The 16,576-nt window shown below is 41.0% G+C and overlaps 3 protein-coding genes across 4 annotated transcripts; 2 read left to right on the top strand and 1 right to left on the bottom strand.

Annotated features, from left to right (window-relative positions):
• The first annotated feature begins 2,064 nt into the window (after positions 1-2,064).
• LOC310808633 (uncharacterized protein) lies at positions 2,065-4,433 on the top strand. The gene is made up of 3 exons (XM_083675647.1): positions 2,065-2,310; positions 2,937-3,024; positions 3,667-4,433. The coding sequence occupies exons 1-3, from the start codon at positions 2,177-2,179 to the stop codon at positions 3,757-3,759; spliced, it is 315 nt and encodes a 104-aa protein (XP_083531773.1). The 5' UTR covers positions 2,065-2,176; the 3' UTR covers positions 3,760-4,433.
• Positions 4,434-4,895: 462 nt separating this feature from the next.
• Positions 4,896-12,629, bottom strand: LOC310808798 (putative oxidoreductase YteT). The gene is made up of 14 exons (XM_083675893.1): positions 12,498-12,629; positions 12,061-12,186; positions 10,024-10,108; positions 9,860-9,933; positions 9,530-9,589; positions 9,160-9,267; positions 8,746-8,802; positions 8,470-8,600; positions 7,929-7,983; positions 7,582-7,674; positions 7,147-7,281; positions 6,907-7,008; positions 6,211-6,372; positions 4,896-5,856 (listed from the first exon to the last, which is right to left on the bottom strand). The coding sequence occupies exons 2-14, from the start codon at positions 12,151-12,153 to the stop codon at positions 5,731-5,733; spliced, it is 1,281 nt and encodes a 426-aa protein (XP_083532019.1). The 5' UTR covers positions 12,154-12,186; positions 12,498-12,629; the 3' UTR covers positions 4,896-5,730.
• A 61-nt stretch (positions 12,630-12,690) lies between these two features.
• On the top strand, positions 12,691-16,538 carry taf10 (TAF10 RNA polymerase II, TATA box binding protein (TBP)-associated factor). Of its 2 annotated transcripts, none has more exons than XM_083674663.1 (5): positions 12,691-13,021; positions 13,422-13,576; positions 13,712-13,776; positions 15,624-15,738; positions 16,240-16,538. In XM_083674663.1, exons 1-5 carry the CDS (start codon positions 12,895-12,897, stop codon positions 16,327-16,329), a joined length of 552 nt encoding a protein of 183 aa, XP_083530789.1. In that variant the 5' UTR covers positions 12,691-12,894; the 3' UTR covers positions 16,330-16,538. The 2 variants fall into 2 exon arrangements, with proteins under 2 accessions (XP_083530789.1, XP_083530788.1); XM_083674662.1 differs by having other exon boundaries at positions 16,237-16,538.
• Positions 16,539-16,576: the final 38 nt, after the last annotated feature.

The following is a 16,576-nucleotide window of genomic DNA, read 5'->3' as shown; positions in this document are numbered from 1 at the left end:
GTTCAAGCAAGGGTTGTGTTTGTGCGAGAATGTATCACAAGATCTCTATGTATTGTGTGTTACTGTGTTGTATTTCCTACAGTGGAAGACAAGAACTTTGCTTTGTTAAACTTTGTGAATGAGCAGAGCAACGAAGCAGAGACCTTAAAGGAGCTAATCAACCAGGTAGTGTTGCTATGTGTTTAGCGTCTACCTGTGTGCATTTGCTAGTGTGCATTTGCTAGTGTGTATGTGTGTGTGTGTGTCTGTGTGTATAGTACTTGTGTGTGTATGTGCCTGTGTATTTTGTGTATTATGTGCATGTACAGTTTGTCCATCTACCTGTGTGAATTTGTGTGTGTGTGTGTGTATGTGTCAGATCCGTCGTGAGATGGGGGCCTTCGCTACAGAAGAGCGGAGGCAGCAGGAGGAGCACTTTGCTGTGCTGAGGGGCGTTAGTGAACAACAGCAGGTCATGGAGGAGCAGGTGGTGGCTTACCAACAGAACATCATCTCTGTGGACAAGATCCTGGACCAGCTCAAGACAGGTACAGCATAGAGGCTTTGCCTGGGAAGTGCCAATTGGTTTCCGCTTTAGCCTAAACCCAATCCAAGTCCTGCCCTCTTTAGTTAATGTTTTGCAACTTTATTTCAATTTCAATTTCAAACTGGGCCAAGTATTGATTTCTGTCTATCAAAGTAAGATAAGCCGTAATGCTGTCAGCATCATTCAGCTTTTGTGTGTAAACTAGAAAGAAATCGTGGTCACTTGATATGTTCAAGCAAGGGTTGTGTTTGTGCGAGAATGTATCACAAGATCTCTATGTATTGTGTGTTACTGTGTTGTATTTCCTACAGTGGAAGACAAGAACTTTGCTTTGTTAAACTTTGTGAATGAGCAGAGCAGAAAGGCGCCTCCAAATAAAATGTATTATTATTATTATTATTATTATTAATTCACCCACTGAAGTTCAGGGGAATAGCGTATGACTGCATAAATCCTACAGCTTGACGTCTTTCAGCAATTGTGAAAATGTTGTCCGTAGATCATTTTCGTACCATTTAGAAACACTTCTGACGTGCAGGAAATAGTAACATAGTGTAGCCTACTAACGCTGAAACGAAAATGAATAAAGAAATGCACAGCAACCTATGCTGTACACAAGCTACCGTTCAAATCAGCAAATGATGCACCGTGGTTAATGTGTGGCGGAAGGACAGCTGCTGTCGTAGCGTTCAGTGCCGTCAAACTGGGCGCGACATCTTGATCCGTGTCCGCTATTGATTGAAATTCAAATAGGATTTAACATTAAACAGGGTCCTAAGTCCTGTGTTTGTTGGTGTGCGTTCAGGGATAGACAGTGTATACCACAACATCGACTGTGACCACTCAGTGATTGACGACAAACTCGGCTCTTCCACTGGCATCAAAGACAGTACTATCATGACCTACCTGGGATTGGTGGAGAGGAGGACCAATGAGCTGCTGACTCTGCAGTCCTTCCTCAGCTCCAAGGTAACTGGTCCGTCAATGTCTCAACAGCCACTTGTACAGTATCGTGCTTACCGCGCTATACTGTATGTAACGGAGCCAGTGAGTGCTTTGCACCAGAGAAATGTAAAGCCAAAAGACTCAATAAATGATTGCTTCTGAAGCATGCATTCCAAGACTTGTTGTGCTGCAAAGAGGAAGAAATCGTTGGTGTTTGAGTTTTTGGGCTTTACATTTCTCTGGCTCTCTCGGATATAGTGTGGTAAGCAGACTAGTGTACAAGAGGCTATTGAAGAGTTTACTGGATGGGTTGTGGGCAATTTCCTCAAATTCATGAATAAGGCCAGGGGTTTTCCTGACCATGTGACCAGATCAACAAATTTACTTCGCAACCACAACTAGAACATAAACGGAGACACAACATGCGATAAGACATTGTCAGCATTAGTGTCAAGACTTGTCACTCATTAGCAATTCCATAGACGTCTGCGTATGTGCAAGGCTGTGTAGTTCTGTCAGAGCAATGCGATGTGATAGCAGTGTGGTTAGCAAAAAACAAAACATATTTTCAAATTTGTTGTTGGTTTTTTTCGGAAGTTGCCCACCCTGCTACTTATGGCTACGTCATATCGCTGAATCTAGCTTTAAGTTTGTTCCTTGTCAGGTCGTGGGTTCAGGAAACTGTCAGGGCCCTAGCCATAAAGTATGACATTGTTCTTTCTGTCTCTGTCCAAGGACCCGGATAGCTATTACAATCCAAAGGTTGTTGCTCGACACCTTCTAGGACAAAGTCCACCACTCCCAAGGCAAAATATAACCGTTGAGCCCCCTACTCCTGGGTATGTCTTTGATTGTGTGTGTGTGTGTGTGTGTGTGTGTGTGTGTGTGTGTGTGTGTGTGTGTGTGTGTGTGTGTGTGTGTGCTTGTTTGTATGTTTGCTTGTTTGCTTGCAACTTAGTCTCTAAATTAATACAATCTAGGGGATCGTTTCTGCAGACCAAAGAATATGTTCTGTGTTCACATATTTGTTTCTGTAGACCAAAGAACACTTTCTGTGTGCACGTATTAGCTAGCTATACGATACCACCTAGCTATATGTTGACCACATGATGCTCTAAGATGTGTAAAAAACGGAAGATATGTTGCCTGAGAGTCACATGAAACGTTACTGAGAGTTACACTAATTATGACTTACAACATGGCAGTATTAGGCATTAACTTTGAGTGCTTAAAGTAAGGGTATGTTGTCAGGGGAAGGTATTAGCAAAAATGAGGATTACCAACACCAGTAGCAACAACAACAAACAACAAACATCAAAGTGTGATTCGAACCAGCGACATTCGGGTTGCAAGTCAGGCTGTTAAAGTCTCCAGATCTCATACAGTCTATGAAATAGTATTATTCATAGACTGTATGAGGATTGAACACCCCACTCATTACTGAGTATGTTGCTTGTAACTTTAGGGATGACAATGACCCAGAGGAGTCCCTGTTGTCAGACGAGGTGAAACCACTCTCTAAGGACGAGCTTCTCCCACTGGTCATGAAGAAGGTAAGGCCTGTTTAGTTTACCTAAATTAAGGTACGCTGTAACCAAAATCTATTCTACGGTAAAACAGCGTGTTGAGTTGGGATTCAAAACAAGCATATCGCGGGACGGGTTGGGTTTTATGAATGATTTATTATCTTGTCTTTATGTGTTATCCTGCCATCAGTCCCCAGAGGAAGACAGAATGCTTGTTTAGTTCCCCTCCTACAGTGAGAGGTTTTGAGAAGTAGCAATACAGGTTACGACAACAACAATGTTACTTTCTCCCTATTGCCAGGTCAAGTCGGGTTTTGGTTTAATTACATGCAGGTCGGGTTGCGAGAGCATTGTCCTGACTATGGCTTGCGGTTTGGGTTAAAAAAATGAGACAAAAACTCTTGAAAATTAAAATGAGCACCAACAACCCTGATTTTTTCTAACACACTTTACATATCCAATATCACATAATATACATGGAATTGATGAGGGATATTTACGAAGATGTTGCAAAGAAGGTTTGAATCGTAAGCAAACTCCAAAGTGGCAAGAACATTTTGTTTGCAGGATAGTAGACCAGCAAAACACACATACTTCAGAGAAAACCTTGAAGTGGAGCCTGTGTTATACGTAAAGACATACTGACTATAATCATTGTTTTACACACAGATGCAGAGAAGGGCAAGAATTGTCCGGCCAGAGGTGATAGTTTCCAAGACCAGTGTGATGTCCAAAAGTCGCCGCCGCTCCCTGAATGTCTAACCTCAACCTTCTGGATCAACTGTAGGGCCTGGAGTTTTTTCTGCCAATGAAACCTGACCAGGGAGAACTGTGGGGCCTTACTTATTTGCCAAAAATGTTGGTTCCAAGCTTATAACAATGGTCCAGTTTTCCTGCTGCAGAACACTGGGGGCCAGCAGGAGGCGCACCTCTGTAAAAAAGCACCATCAGTCCACTGTGCTCTGTGGCTGCCCACCCCAGTCCACTGTGGCTGCCTACCCCCAACCTTTCTCACAGTAAGACATGAATGTAGTCTCGCTAAGTGAGGAGATTTAGATGTGTGTGTCTGCTTGGTATCAGTTATCTTACTGTACACAAAGCTGTACACGTGTGGTGGACTCCAACTCAGTGGTTGTAAAATGTATTACATTAGTTGAAGTTGAAGTTGTCATTCATTGTTTGCTAAGAAATATTCTGTGGATTTTCTTTAAATAAAATTGATTTGAGCTGTTAAAGGTAGCCTACACTATAGAAGTTGACCTACATGTGTTGCTTTAGTGTTGACTGTATGGTTATCATACTCATATAAAATGTCATCAATAAATTTGCCTCAATGAACCACACAATCCTTAGTTTGAGGCTAACACACTTGGGCAAAATAAACCCCCATGGTTATATCGGGGATGGGACTGTGAATCGGTCTCTGTCAGTTTGCATGTCACACAATTCTGTCCGTTCGTATGTGAAACGAGGCAATTCTGGAAATACAGAACTGTCCCAAACCTACTACCACTATAACTACCCCCCCACTCATCCACTAACTACTATCAAACACTTACAACACCATCATTAATTCACTCTAAAATGTGATGATATAAACATTTACAATCTAATTTCTAATCTCTTTCATTAAAGGCATATTCAAAGTCAAACTGTTGTTGGTTTTTGATTCCTCAATGGTGAAGGATCCTGGGGTGTTTTGTTATAATGAATTAAAGGGTTATTCATTACATTACAGAAATATTTGGACATAAGAGTGCATGCGTGTCATCTTTGAAATGCTGTATTTCATAAGTTACTTAGCTGTAAACTGTTTTGAAAGAAAATAAACATGGCAACCCATGTATGCACAGGGGGGAGATAAGATGAAAACAAACAAAAATCACAGTCCAGTGCAGTACAAAATCAGTCATTTATATCAAAATATTAGATAATATCACATAATCAGACAATCAATGTCTAATATAAGCAGTTGTTGAAAATATACACAGACATGATATTTTTTTATAAAACATGTTAAAGTTAAGCTCGGTAAAAATACAGCAGCCAAGACAAGATGAAACCGGTCAGTTTTAGAATGTTTAGGTAAAACAGAGCATGAGGGCTCAGATCACAGCTGTGAGCAACTGATCTTGCTCCCTGCAGCTGTTATCTTGCTATAGTATTTCCCATACAGAAACAGCTATTAACGTAGGCTAGCATTAGTGATCTGGTTAGCTAGAAAACTGGTTAAAAACAGCCAACTTTGGATAGAATTGCTAAAACGGCTATGTTTCCTGTTCTAGTCTGACTATAAGCTAGGATTTGACATTTTCAATCTTAGGAGAGGCCAAGAGCCAACAGGGAGACATTGTAAAACTAAGTAGTTCAGATCAATAAAACTGCATTCTAGAACTGTCCTGTCTCGTCTCGGCTGTTGTATCTGAACTGACCCCAACTTTCAGGAATGAGCACAATCATCTAAAAATCCCTGAGCAAAGGTCATGATTAAAGCACCACAGCAGTGGACATTAGTGAACATTGGATAGCACACATTGGACATTGGACATTGGACAGTAGCCCTACGTGTAAGGCCATTTGTTATGGCTATAATGGCTATAATGGCTATAATGACTTCATAAATCTGTCTTGACTTCATAAATCCAGTCATTATTAGTCTTGAATCATTTCTGCCTTTATAATCAATATGATTACGATGAAGTCCCTTTGATGGACAGCTCCTCTCCTCCCCATCTAGTCCTGTTCAGTCCCACAGAACACCACCCGGCTCTCCAGTCTGGCTCGCTCAGCCTCAAACACCAGCTTATGGCTTAGTAGGGTCTCCTCTGGACCTGATCGGATCAAGGAAGCATCTCCGCTCTGTACACACAGAGATACATTGTGCATGTACTGTATGAGCTACACAGATTAGAACTGAATTGATCCTGTCATAGTTCAACAGGACAGCTAAGGCATGGGTTTTAATGAAGAACATTTGGTAACTGTAGTTAATTGACCAAATGGAGATGGAAAGTTAGAGGTACCAAACACAAACACTCGCACACACACACACACACACACACACACACACACACACACACACACACACACACACACACACACACACACACACTCTTGCTTATACAAACGTCTTCACACAAGTAATATAGATGTTCGGTGTTGTTTCTGGACAGTCTCAACGTTGATGTTTAGTCAAAAAGCCCCAGCACTCACCGCTACAGCAGAGATGAACGCCTCTGCGAGGTGATAATCTGCGCTGCCATGCCCACCCATGCCAAAGCGCCCAGGGGCGTTGGTTTCTGCCGTGTGTTTGGTGGCCCTCTGGGTGAGGAAGTCAAACACTCTAATCTCATGGCCATCATAGGACAGCTCCCCCTACAACGGCAAAGCAGTCATTCCATATTTCAGAAAGTTTTTTTTATGGATCCAAAGTCCACAATTGTTTATAAATGTAAGAACAATAAGTCCCTTGGTATCTGTAGGGGGTGAAATCTAGACTCAATAAATCTTGACAAAATCCATCTCTCCAGTTTTACTCATATTACAAATTACTTCTAGAAAGGTTCAATACTAGAGAGAGGGTTAAGGAAGTTAACAGAAAGTTACAATTATTGCATAAACACACACATTTTGTGCATTTTAAGTCTATCTGCAGTTCTACATTTACATTTGCATTTATGGAATTTAGCAGACGCCTTTATCCAAAGCGACTTACAACAAATACATTTGTAAGTGTATTTAAGTAAGTGAATCATCCATCCAAGTAAGTGAATCATCTATCCATCAGTCATCATAAGATAAAGTAATTAATGCTAGGACGAGGGGCCATAGGCATTCACAATGCTAGAAGAAGAAGAATTATTATTATTATTTTATTTTTTTGTATTAATAGGAGAGAAACTATTCTACCTTGCTTCCATAAATGCTTGTTCTCCGCTTACACATCTCCTCAGTAAACGCCACCATAGAGAAGGCAGCTGTGACGCCACCCTCAAACTCCATGTTCACAACCTGCAGAGGACAGGAAAAATAGACAAGAAAGAGAGACAGAGAGAGAATGGGTGAATAGTCTCTGATGGAGATGTAAGTGTAGAGGAAGTTCTGAGCAGGGTTTCTCCCTAGGCAGTAGCCATGAGATGTCCAGCTTACCTGATTGGTACAGACGTCGTTGTCACACTGGTAGACACAGCGGCCGTACGGCCCAGTCTTCAGAGCTTCTGTCACAGACTCGATGTCGGGGAGAGAGCTGGAGCAGATCACCGACACAGGCCAGCCCACAGAGCCCTAGACATAGACATAGACAGACAGCCACACACACAGCCACACACACAGCCACACACACAACCACACACGCACACACACACACACACACACACGTGTTTCTCTCACACTCCTCACATTTTCCATTGGGGGAGCATGTTTGTCATAGACCAGGGATTATTCTACTCTACAGAGATCTTACAAAATATATTTTCATCTGAACATGGCATAGTTACAGTAGAAACCAATGATTCTAAAAATGATGGGCCTTCGAAAAACAATGGGATGGTGGAGAGGTGATGGAAATAAATACTTGTGTATAACCTGTTTAACTCTGTCCAGGTAGATCTTGCAGGCTGAATATGGACAGTCACCCTCAACAGGACAGTGGAGGCAACGCTCTGCAGCACCAGGTGGCTAGAAGAAAACTCTTGGCATTGAAGCATATGACATATTGAACAACTCTTGAATATACAAGCATCATATCAAACACAGCAAAATTCTACAGGATAGTAGAAAACATCAGAGGTTTTTTTGGTTGCTGCTAAAGTACCATCAACTACAATATTCCTTTGAAAATATGAACACCAGTACTGTAAAATGAATTATTGAATACTAGCACCTTTTTCATCTCAAACACACATACATACATACATATATCGACCACAAACCTTGTTTTCTTTGCGGAAATGGCTGAGAGAACCAAAGGATGACACTTTTAAACACCTGTGAATTACAAGCTAGTTTATCTTCTATAACAAAATCTCAAACAGAACATTTTGAGATGAAATAGCATAACTATTAGTTCTACTAAATAAAGTAGTGAATAGGGCCAGGCGGAATCTATTAACAAGTTCATAGAAGTATGTCTTCATACCCATATACATAAACATGACATTATCATATCCTGCATAAACATGACTATTTATAGAAATTTGGTTGGATTTCATTTGACATATTTTTGATTTCACATCAATACTGAGGCTTAAAAGGCACAATCAGTAAGCTAATTATCCGTAACATATTGTCCAGAAAAAGAGAGTGTATGATGCACTGGCTTAAATGAAATAAATGAAAATACTGTATGTTTGTGTTGCTTACAGTAGGTGTTTTGTTTGATCCTCGTCACGTTACACCTTTAAGTAAATTCTGCTCCTATCAATGACTAACATGAGCTCCAGGCTGATCATTCACGGTTGTCTAATGTTTCACCTGCGTCCTCCGGCCCAGTGATGTATTACATCAATGTCATGGCAGGATTTGGCCAAAAGTGCAAAGGAGCTCTCAGCTTCATTCCTCCAGTTCCCTCGAACAAAAGAATGGGCAAAGTGATAATACCCCACCTAGAGGCAGAGTGAGAGAGTGGACATATATTTGAGGTTGCACAGTCAGCATTGAGAACTGCACCATACCGAAAAGCAAGTCATTGTACCATGCTGTACTCTACTTTAAGTGTATTTTACTTTACTATTGTAAAGGAATTCCTACCGGTTCCAGGTGCTGAATGTGGACCACATCCCCAATTGCTCCCCTGTCTATCAGCTCCTGTGGGATCAATTCCAAACTGTTGGCATGCTTATAATACAGGGACTCTGGTCATGGTAGCCTTTCCCATTTTCATTCCTGTTTTTGGCTGTGACTGGTGAGCTAACCAGACCCCTTAGCAGGCAAAATGTGCCATGCGTAATTGTGCTATATGAGCCATAATACGTTTTGCTGCTTTACAATTTTGTATATAGTAGAGTAAGTTTTTTTTTCAGGCCACCCTTACTTATCTCTTTTGGCTGACCTAACTAATGATGTTGACCTTTGGCCTTTGAACTCATCTCTATCATCTCTCCCAAATTAGTTCTGGGTATTTAGTTGTATCTTTTAGCTAACATGGGAGTGAAAAGCCCTTACTTTTATTTTGTTGATGACAGGGTCGTATCGGAGAACATGGCACACGGTTAGCATCACGCCACTCTGAATGCAAGTCTCCACGATCTCTGTACAGTCTTCAGCAGTTACCTGATATCTCACACACACACACACACACACACACACACACACACACACACAAACATATCATGATCTGTATGACTGAAAGTTGCACTGCTGATTTGCATGACAAGACTTAAAATGGTCATGTCATCATCAGGAGGCCAACTCAACAGATTAAGCCTGATCATAGACTCAAACGCATCCTCAAGGGATATGTTCCATTGAAAGTGTGATTTAGTCCCGGACTACGTCCGGGAAACCTCCCCGTTTATCAGTGTATTATACTCACAGCCATGGGCTTCTCCAATAAAATGTGGTAGCCTTTCTTTGCCAGTGCCACTGCAGGATCCTGGACAGGACAAGGACACACTCTTAGATCAACAACAACAGATCCTGGATACACATACGCTTAAGTGAATACTTTCTAGTGTAACCTCATCTCAGTCTGGGTCATAAAAATAATTTCAAATACTTTAAGTGTTTGCTTGAGGCTATCACTTTTGGGACTATTCCATTGAACCAGGAAAACTCAAGCTAAGTATTTGAAATTATTTCAAATACAATTTGAATTAAATAATTAATTATATGCACAAGTGGGCAATAACAAGTCTGGTATTACCTTATGATGACGGTCTGGAGTGCAAACGAACACGGCATCAGCAAACTTCTCCCTTTCTACAATACCACGCCAATCTAGGTAAAAAGACCAACATAAATTAAACATACATCAGGTAGGAGAGAGAAAGGACAACTGACAGAAAATTACTTTATTGTTACTCTTACCATCAAATACATTGTCATCTGATATTTTGTGCTGTTCCTGAAGTTTCTTTCGCGCAAATTTTCTGGGATCAGCCACTCCAACAACCTAAAATGAATTTGCCTTTAATATTTCTTCCTACCTTATTGAATCGATGAATTCTCATAACACACATCCATCAAACTCAGTCCTTTCAGAAAATGAAGAAACCAACCAGAACAAACATCCTTATCTTATTTCAGTTGCTAGGTTGGATAAATCCTGATAAAAAACAAACATGCAGTGAATTGATGCTGAGGATTGCTTTATAAGAGTATACAGTATGGACTATGCCAGGGGTTCTCAACCTTTTGCAAGCTGGGCCCCCCCAAAGCTGGTTCATTGCAGTTGGGGCCCCCCCTCCTCCCGGCGCCACCCCCCCCCCCCCTTCCCGGCACCACCCCCACTACACCACCTTGCATAGATAGATAGATAGATAGATAGATAGATAGATAGATAGATAGATAGATAGATAGATAGATAGCCCTAGGCTAGGCTATTATTGTTAGGCCCACACTATTATTATTATTATTATTATTATTATTATTATTATCATCATCAGTAGCGGTAGGTAGGCCTATTATCATTACTAGGCTATTGTTATAATTGGCAGTAGCACCAGACTTCTAATGTGAGCTTGCAGGCATTATTATTATTATGAGTAGTGGTAGGCCTATTATCATTACTAGGCTATTGCTATATAATTATATGAGGTTACATGCTTTATTGTTGTTGTTGTTGTTGTTGTTATTATTATTATTATCATTATCATCAGTTGGCCTATTATCATTACTAGGCTACTGCTATAATTGGGAATTGGCACCAGACCTCTGATATGAATTTATGCTTTATTATTGTTATTATTACTAGGCCTAATAGTAGGCATATCATCTGCATTTTTTACAGAAGCTTGCAGGTTGGCGATGTTAATGTGAGACCTGAGCCTGCTTTGCCTTGCAAAGATCCTCAATTCTTGGCGCAATGTCTGATAAACATAGCCTCAAATCATCCTTGATTTGTGCACGATTGCGGTATTTGCGGTATTTCATTCATCGTACCTTCGAAGCTTTTTTGCAGCTGGTGGTGCGTCGGTTGCCTTGTTGGTCCTCACTCGAAATCTCTCCATTTTTGTTTGGTTTTGAAATAATTTGGATGTGGATTAGTTGTGTTTTCAATCAAGTTTAGGCTATGATGTAACGATGTATGCGTGTGTGGCTATGTTGAGAGACTAGTATCGGGGGCTAATCAGTCGGGACTTAGGCACGATCTTTAATACAACAGTACACAATAACGATTTTGCAGGCAATGCAGATTTCTTTTTTAAGACTTAACAATTGTAGTCCTTTGTGAGTGGGTGAGTGTGTGTGTGTCTTAGTCGCGTGGGTCGTATAGTTGTGTTGCAACACGGTGAAAAAGTTGTTAGCTAAGTGCACGCCTAGCAGTTAAAAAAATTACTGGCTAGGGCTGAGATGGGGATAATCTTTAAAAAGACTGTTTGTGGGGTTAGTCTTTAAAAAGACTGTTTGGGTTTTGAAGTATAGGCCTAAATAAATCGATATCGAGATTGATAACAGATAGACTAGCGAGAGTTGGCACAAGCGAACTTGGCAAGAGACTAGACTAGAGTGAATGGAGCTACGACGCGTGTGCGGACGCTTATATAGTAGCACTTACGTGCCGTTGCGTCACAGGCTCAAAATACTACCCCCTGTATTGGTAGATTTGAAATGAAACTGTGTGGTTGATTTGTTTGTGTGTTATAATAGTCCAACCACTTGCATTTCGACATGGGGGGGAATCTGTTGCATCTCCTTTGTAGGTCTACTAATAGCCAGTGAGTCCGTGATTTTTCGTGTTTTTTGTGTGTTTTTTTCCCCCTCCCATCCTGTAGCCTACTCGCGCCCCCCCGGGAGAGTGTCCGCGCCCCCCCTGGGGGGCGCGCCCCACCGGTTGAGAACCACTGGACTATGCAATTTGTCCTTTCATTTAATGTTGACCAGATCAATGCTGAGGATTCTTACCCGCATGCGTTGAGGATGGACGGAGGCAAATTGTGAGTAAGTCTCACCACGGTTCCCAGCCCCCACCACAATTACATCGACAGGTGACTCCATGACAGAACAGCAACACAGCAGGACCCCCACCCCCTTCAGTGACAAAAACAGAAATGAAACCTTTGACAATCAAAATATGCTTACTGGTTTGTTTAGTTCAGTTCACCCAAAGCGTTACTTTAAGTTACAAAGTCAGTCAATATACACACGTATAGACTCATATGTGACTAGGACTTTATATGTGAATGTGATGGTTGTGCACAAATGTAGATAGAAATATAATCCTAGTCACAGACCTAGTCTATCAACCGGTCAGTGGAAGAAGATAATTACCCACCCACGCCCCATTATAACTATAACTTCACACGAAAACATTTTTCAAACATACAAGAAAATACACAGACCTAGCTCAAAAATATGGCGGTGTCTTTAGTCCAGTCGACAACACTACCACGGGATTTGAGGGCAGCGTTCATCTGCGCTTCATCTGATCTGCGCATTGCGCATTGGTGAAAGCAGAGTAGGGTGGAACTAGTCGCGGAACCACTGTTTGATAAAGCCGTGTATATACATCGGACATTAAAGTCGAAGCACACGGAAGACGTGATGCAAAACATTCTAGCTAACGATCTTTTTCTAGTGAACGAATGATCTTAATGTGCAACATTATCCTAACCACAATATCATTTTAGGGTATTTTGCTATTTTTACCGTAGCTAACTAGCTTACTTGAGTTTTTTTTAATTATTATTATTTTGGCAACTTTATCGAGCTGAGGTCTGTTAGGCAGCAAACAACAACATGAACGTTGATACTCCACAGTCAGTCACAACTGGGGGCTCATCTTCTAATTCTTCAACATCCAGTAACTGCATCACCAATAACACGGCAACCAACGTCAGCAGCATCCCATCGGTCGCGACAAATGGTAAGATTTTATGAATTATTTCATCGATCATTGTATTCGCTAGCTAAAACGTTCTGTGAAGTGTAACGTTAGCTAAAATAATGTTAGCACTGCAGGCTGGCCAACGATCCACCACCACAATCACGGTCGGTAGGTAATAATAGCCTCGTGTATTTCTCTCCCTGAGCACTACAGATATTTCCTAGAAGTGAAGTGATCGTTTTGAAAATGTATCTGCTCCGTTGTTTACGTTGTGTTGGTGACCTGGTATGCAGAAATCACGGAGTGGGGGCTTCCAAGATTGCAACCTTGGTGGGAGCAATTATTAGTTCTGATGAGCTACTGTCCAAGTCGACATGTGATGTTGAAATAATAATAATAATAATAAAAAAAAATGCTTGGGTCTTTTTTTCTGTAACAGCTTCCACCTCCGCTGCCATGGCTACACCATCTGACACCTCCGTGTCCAACGGCGTCTATATTCCCGGTGGCATTGCGAACGGTGACGTGAAACCTGTCCTTTCCACCACACCACTGGCTGACTTTCTCATGCAGTTGGAGGATTATACTCCTACAGTGAGTCAACCCCATCAAATGCACTGCACAATCCTATCCTGTGTTAATCCTATCACAGCAGTGTCCTATCCTTTTGTCTGACTGAGTGAATTTGCTAGACTCCATAGATTGACAGGCCTATCATTTGTTTCCTAGATCCCTGATGCAGTGACAGGCTACTACCTCAATCGTGCTGGCTTTGAGGCATCAGATCCACGAATGTAAGTACACCCTTTAATGCTACTGGGAAGTGGGGCTTTTGTTCCATCTCAGCACTAACACAACAGGATCGATTAAGGCCCCACTCAGAGATTTCTGCATACATGGTCACCAACCAGCCCAGGGACTGCAGATGCAAATGAGCTTTATAGCTATGTCTGATACCACACATCAGATCTCAGCTTCTGAGATTTGTTTTTGTTGAACATTGCCCCTGTCAAATAAACTTTGTAAAAAATAAAAAACAGCAGCACAAATACATGTTCACATGCAAATAGCCTTTGATTTTTATGATGTAGGTGTAGTGCTCAAGGAATTACATTCATTTGAGTGGACAGAGTGGACTGTGTAGTAGGCTGTTTCAGGACTTAAAACGGACAATATACTGACTTTTTAATTCCTTTTAAGCCTCTCCATGGCACCCTCTCAATATCAGAACAAACACTTTTCTATATTAACAGCATGGAATGGAAATGAATACATAACATTACTATTGCTCTGTGGAATAGGATATTTCTCTCACGCTGATCAAGATCTGTTGGCTTCCATTATTTTTCAATAACCTCCAGTGTTAATGCACAGTGTCTCTTTGGAAGACCATTGCGATGGCTCCTCTCCAGCCTGACAAACTCACTGGAAGAAACCATTAGGTCTCTGGTTCTCTGATCCCTAACTCCTAACAAACCCTGAAGTCCTCTCTCATCAAGCTTAATACAGCCATTTTGAATATTGTGTTCCTCCGGCCCGGGCCCAGGCAAACGCCCCAGCACACAGTTATTTGTTTTGATCGTACAGTAATTAGATGAGATTAGATTCAACTTTATTGTCATTGTGCAGAGTACAAGTACAGAGACAACGAAATGCAGTTAGCATCTAACCAGAAGTGCAAAAAAGCAGAAAAGTGCAGTGTTAACAATATATACAGGTAGTGCAGTATATGAGCAGTATAAGTAGTGCAGTATAAGTATAAGTAGTGCAGTGTAGCAGTATATGTATTAGCAGTAACATTATAGCAGAATAAATAGAATGCAGTGTGAACAGTATAAGCAGCATATGAGCTGTATAGGCAGTACAGTATAAGCAGTATATATGTATTAACAGTAACATTAAAGCAATATGCATGCATACATGCATGGGTCCATTGTTGCTATTAAACTGCTGTAGTTAAACTGCTGTAGTTGACTTGGTTAATGAGCTCACAGTCCTAGCTGATCAATCAAACAAAGGATTAAACTTCTTGGTGCTTCTATTATTGCTGTCTTGATTTTGTTGAAATGCCCATAGGATGAGTACAAGGCAGACACAAAAAAAGGTAGAATTTTCCCTGCAAGATTTTCAAACCCTGCAGGCATAAACATGAATCAAAGAACTAGCCTTAGATAGGAGAGATCTAACCTTTCATCACCAACTCAAACAAAGAGTCTTGATGTAACTTGCCAATCGATCGGCAGCAAGTTCAGTAATACCCTTTTACTTTAAAAGTCACTATTCCTGCTGTGTAGTAACAAAAAGTCCACCACAGTATGCTCTTAAAAAAGCAATGACTATGTAATAACACGAAAATAAATGTAAAAACACAGAAGGTAGATACAAAACACAGGTTAACATACAAGTATGACTGCCAAACCAAGAAAATATTCTGTACTGCGTTAACAAGGAAATTGTCCTAAGATGCATCTGAACAGGGTTTAATTTTTTTTCTGTGAAAAGCCTCTTACTTTCAAGTCAGTCATGCACAACAAAGGAAAAACAATGGAAACACTTAAGATGAATTGGGGATTGTGTCAATTTGTGTGAGCTCTAATGTAACTTCTTCACCCCCCCCCCCCCCCCTCTCTCTTATTTTCAGAATCCGTCTGATCTCCCTTGCATCTCAGAAGTTCATCTCAGACATTGCTAATGATGCCTTGCAGCACTGTAAAATGAAGGGTACCGCATCCGGGAGCTCCAGGAACAAGACAAAGGTTTTTATATGTTTATGATCGTATACAGACACATGTTGTAGATGTCACAGAAACATTGTCTCAGGCAGCTAGCTCTGAATCCTGACAAGCCATACTTTCTCTACCACAACGTTATGTTCAAGCACATTCAAAATGCCATTCACCGGATCTAACGCAAGCGCTCAGATGCTCCTCACGTCAATACAGGTTGTTAACTTGTAAAGATCGATTGGTGAGGTCCTTCTCTCTCTCAGCAATGCGTTTTCCATTCCCCACAACAACAAAAATGAAATACTGAACAACTAAAAATGAAATTTGTCTGAGTCAAGTGTTGGCGAATTAATGGCGCTTCTAACATGCTTGAACATGATGTTGCGGTAGAGAGAGAAGCACTCTTCATGATTCAGGGCTATCAGGTAGCATACTGCTCAATCTGAGGTTTTGACAGTGAGATGCACAAAGAAATGCTTTTTGGAGTCATTGTGGGTTCTTAGTCTTCCTCACTTCTTCTCTCAAAAGCAGGACAAAAAGTACACGTTAACCATGGAGGACCTCTCACCTGCCTTGTCTGAGTATGGCATCAACGTCAAGAAACCTCATTACTTTACATAGGAGAAGATTGACCTTTGCAAGAGACTGACTGCTTCAGCTCCTCTCTGACCCATTTGGGTTTGTCAACACTTTCATAACCCCATGGTGCTTTAGGATGGCCATACTAATCACAGCACTGTTCCATTTTGTTTGATTTTTTTTTTCTCATGCTTTGCATTGTGTGGAATTCTAAGGTTGTAATATTTTACTGAGACAAATAAAACCTTCAACAAAAACTTACTACCATTCTGTCCTTTGTTGCTTTTTG

The sequence above is a fragment of the Argentina silus genome, assembly GCF_951799395.1.
Source record: "Argentina silus genome assembly, chromosome: 8".
Taxonomy (NCBI): domain Eukaryota; kingdom Metazoa; phylum Chordata; class Actinopteri; order Argentiniformes; family Argentinidae; genus Argentina; species Argentina silus.
Note: the sequence above shows the minus strand (reverse complement) of the source record. Positions and strands in the feature narration are given on the sequence as shown.

Bases quoted from the DNA above. Each gene is read 5' to 3' on its own strand.
- LOC310808633 (XM_083675647.1), top strand. From the start codon at position 2,177: ATGACATTGTTCTTTCTGTCTCTGTCCAAGGACCCGGATAGCTATTAC. The intron at 2,311-2,936 runs GTATGTCTTTGA...TTGTAACTTTAG, and splicing joins GTTGAGCCCCCTACTCCTGG to GGATGACAATGACCCAGAGG. The intron at 3,025-3,666 runs GTAAGGCCTGTT...TTTTACACACAG, and splicing joins TCCCACTGGTCATGAAGAAG to ATGCAGAGAAGGGCAAGAAT.
- LOC310808798 (XM_083675893.1), bottom strand. From the start codon at position 12,153: ATGGAGTCACCTGTCGATGTAATTGTGGTGGGGGCTGGGAACCGTGGT. The intron at 9,934-10,023 runs GTAAGAGTAACA...CTTTTTACCTAG, and splicing joins AGATGACAATGTATTTGATG to ATTGGCGTGGTATTGTAGAA. The intron at 7,675-7,928 runs GTTTGTGGTCGA...GTTTTCTTCTAG, and splicing joins ATTTCCGCAAAGAAAACAAG to CCACCTGGTGCTGCAGAGCG.
- taf10 (XM_083674662.1), top strand. From the start codon at position 12,895: ATGAACGTTGATACTCCACAGTCAGTCACAACTGGGGGCTCATCTTCT. The intron at 13,577-13,711 runs GTGAGTCAACCC...TTTGTTTCCTAG, and splicing joins TGGAGGATTATACTCCTACA to ATCCCTGATGCAGTGACAGG. The intron at 13,777-15,623 runs GTAAGTACACCC...TCTTATTTTCAG, and splicing joins GAGGCATCAGATCCACGAAT to AATCCGTCTGATCTCCCTTG.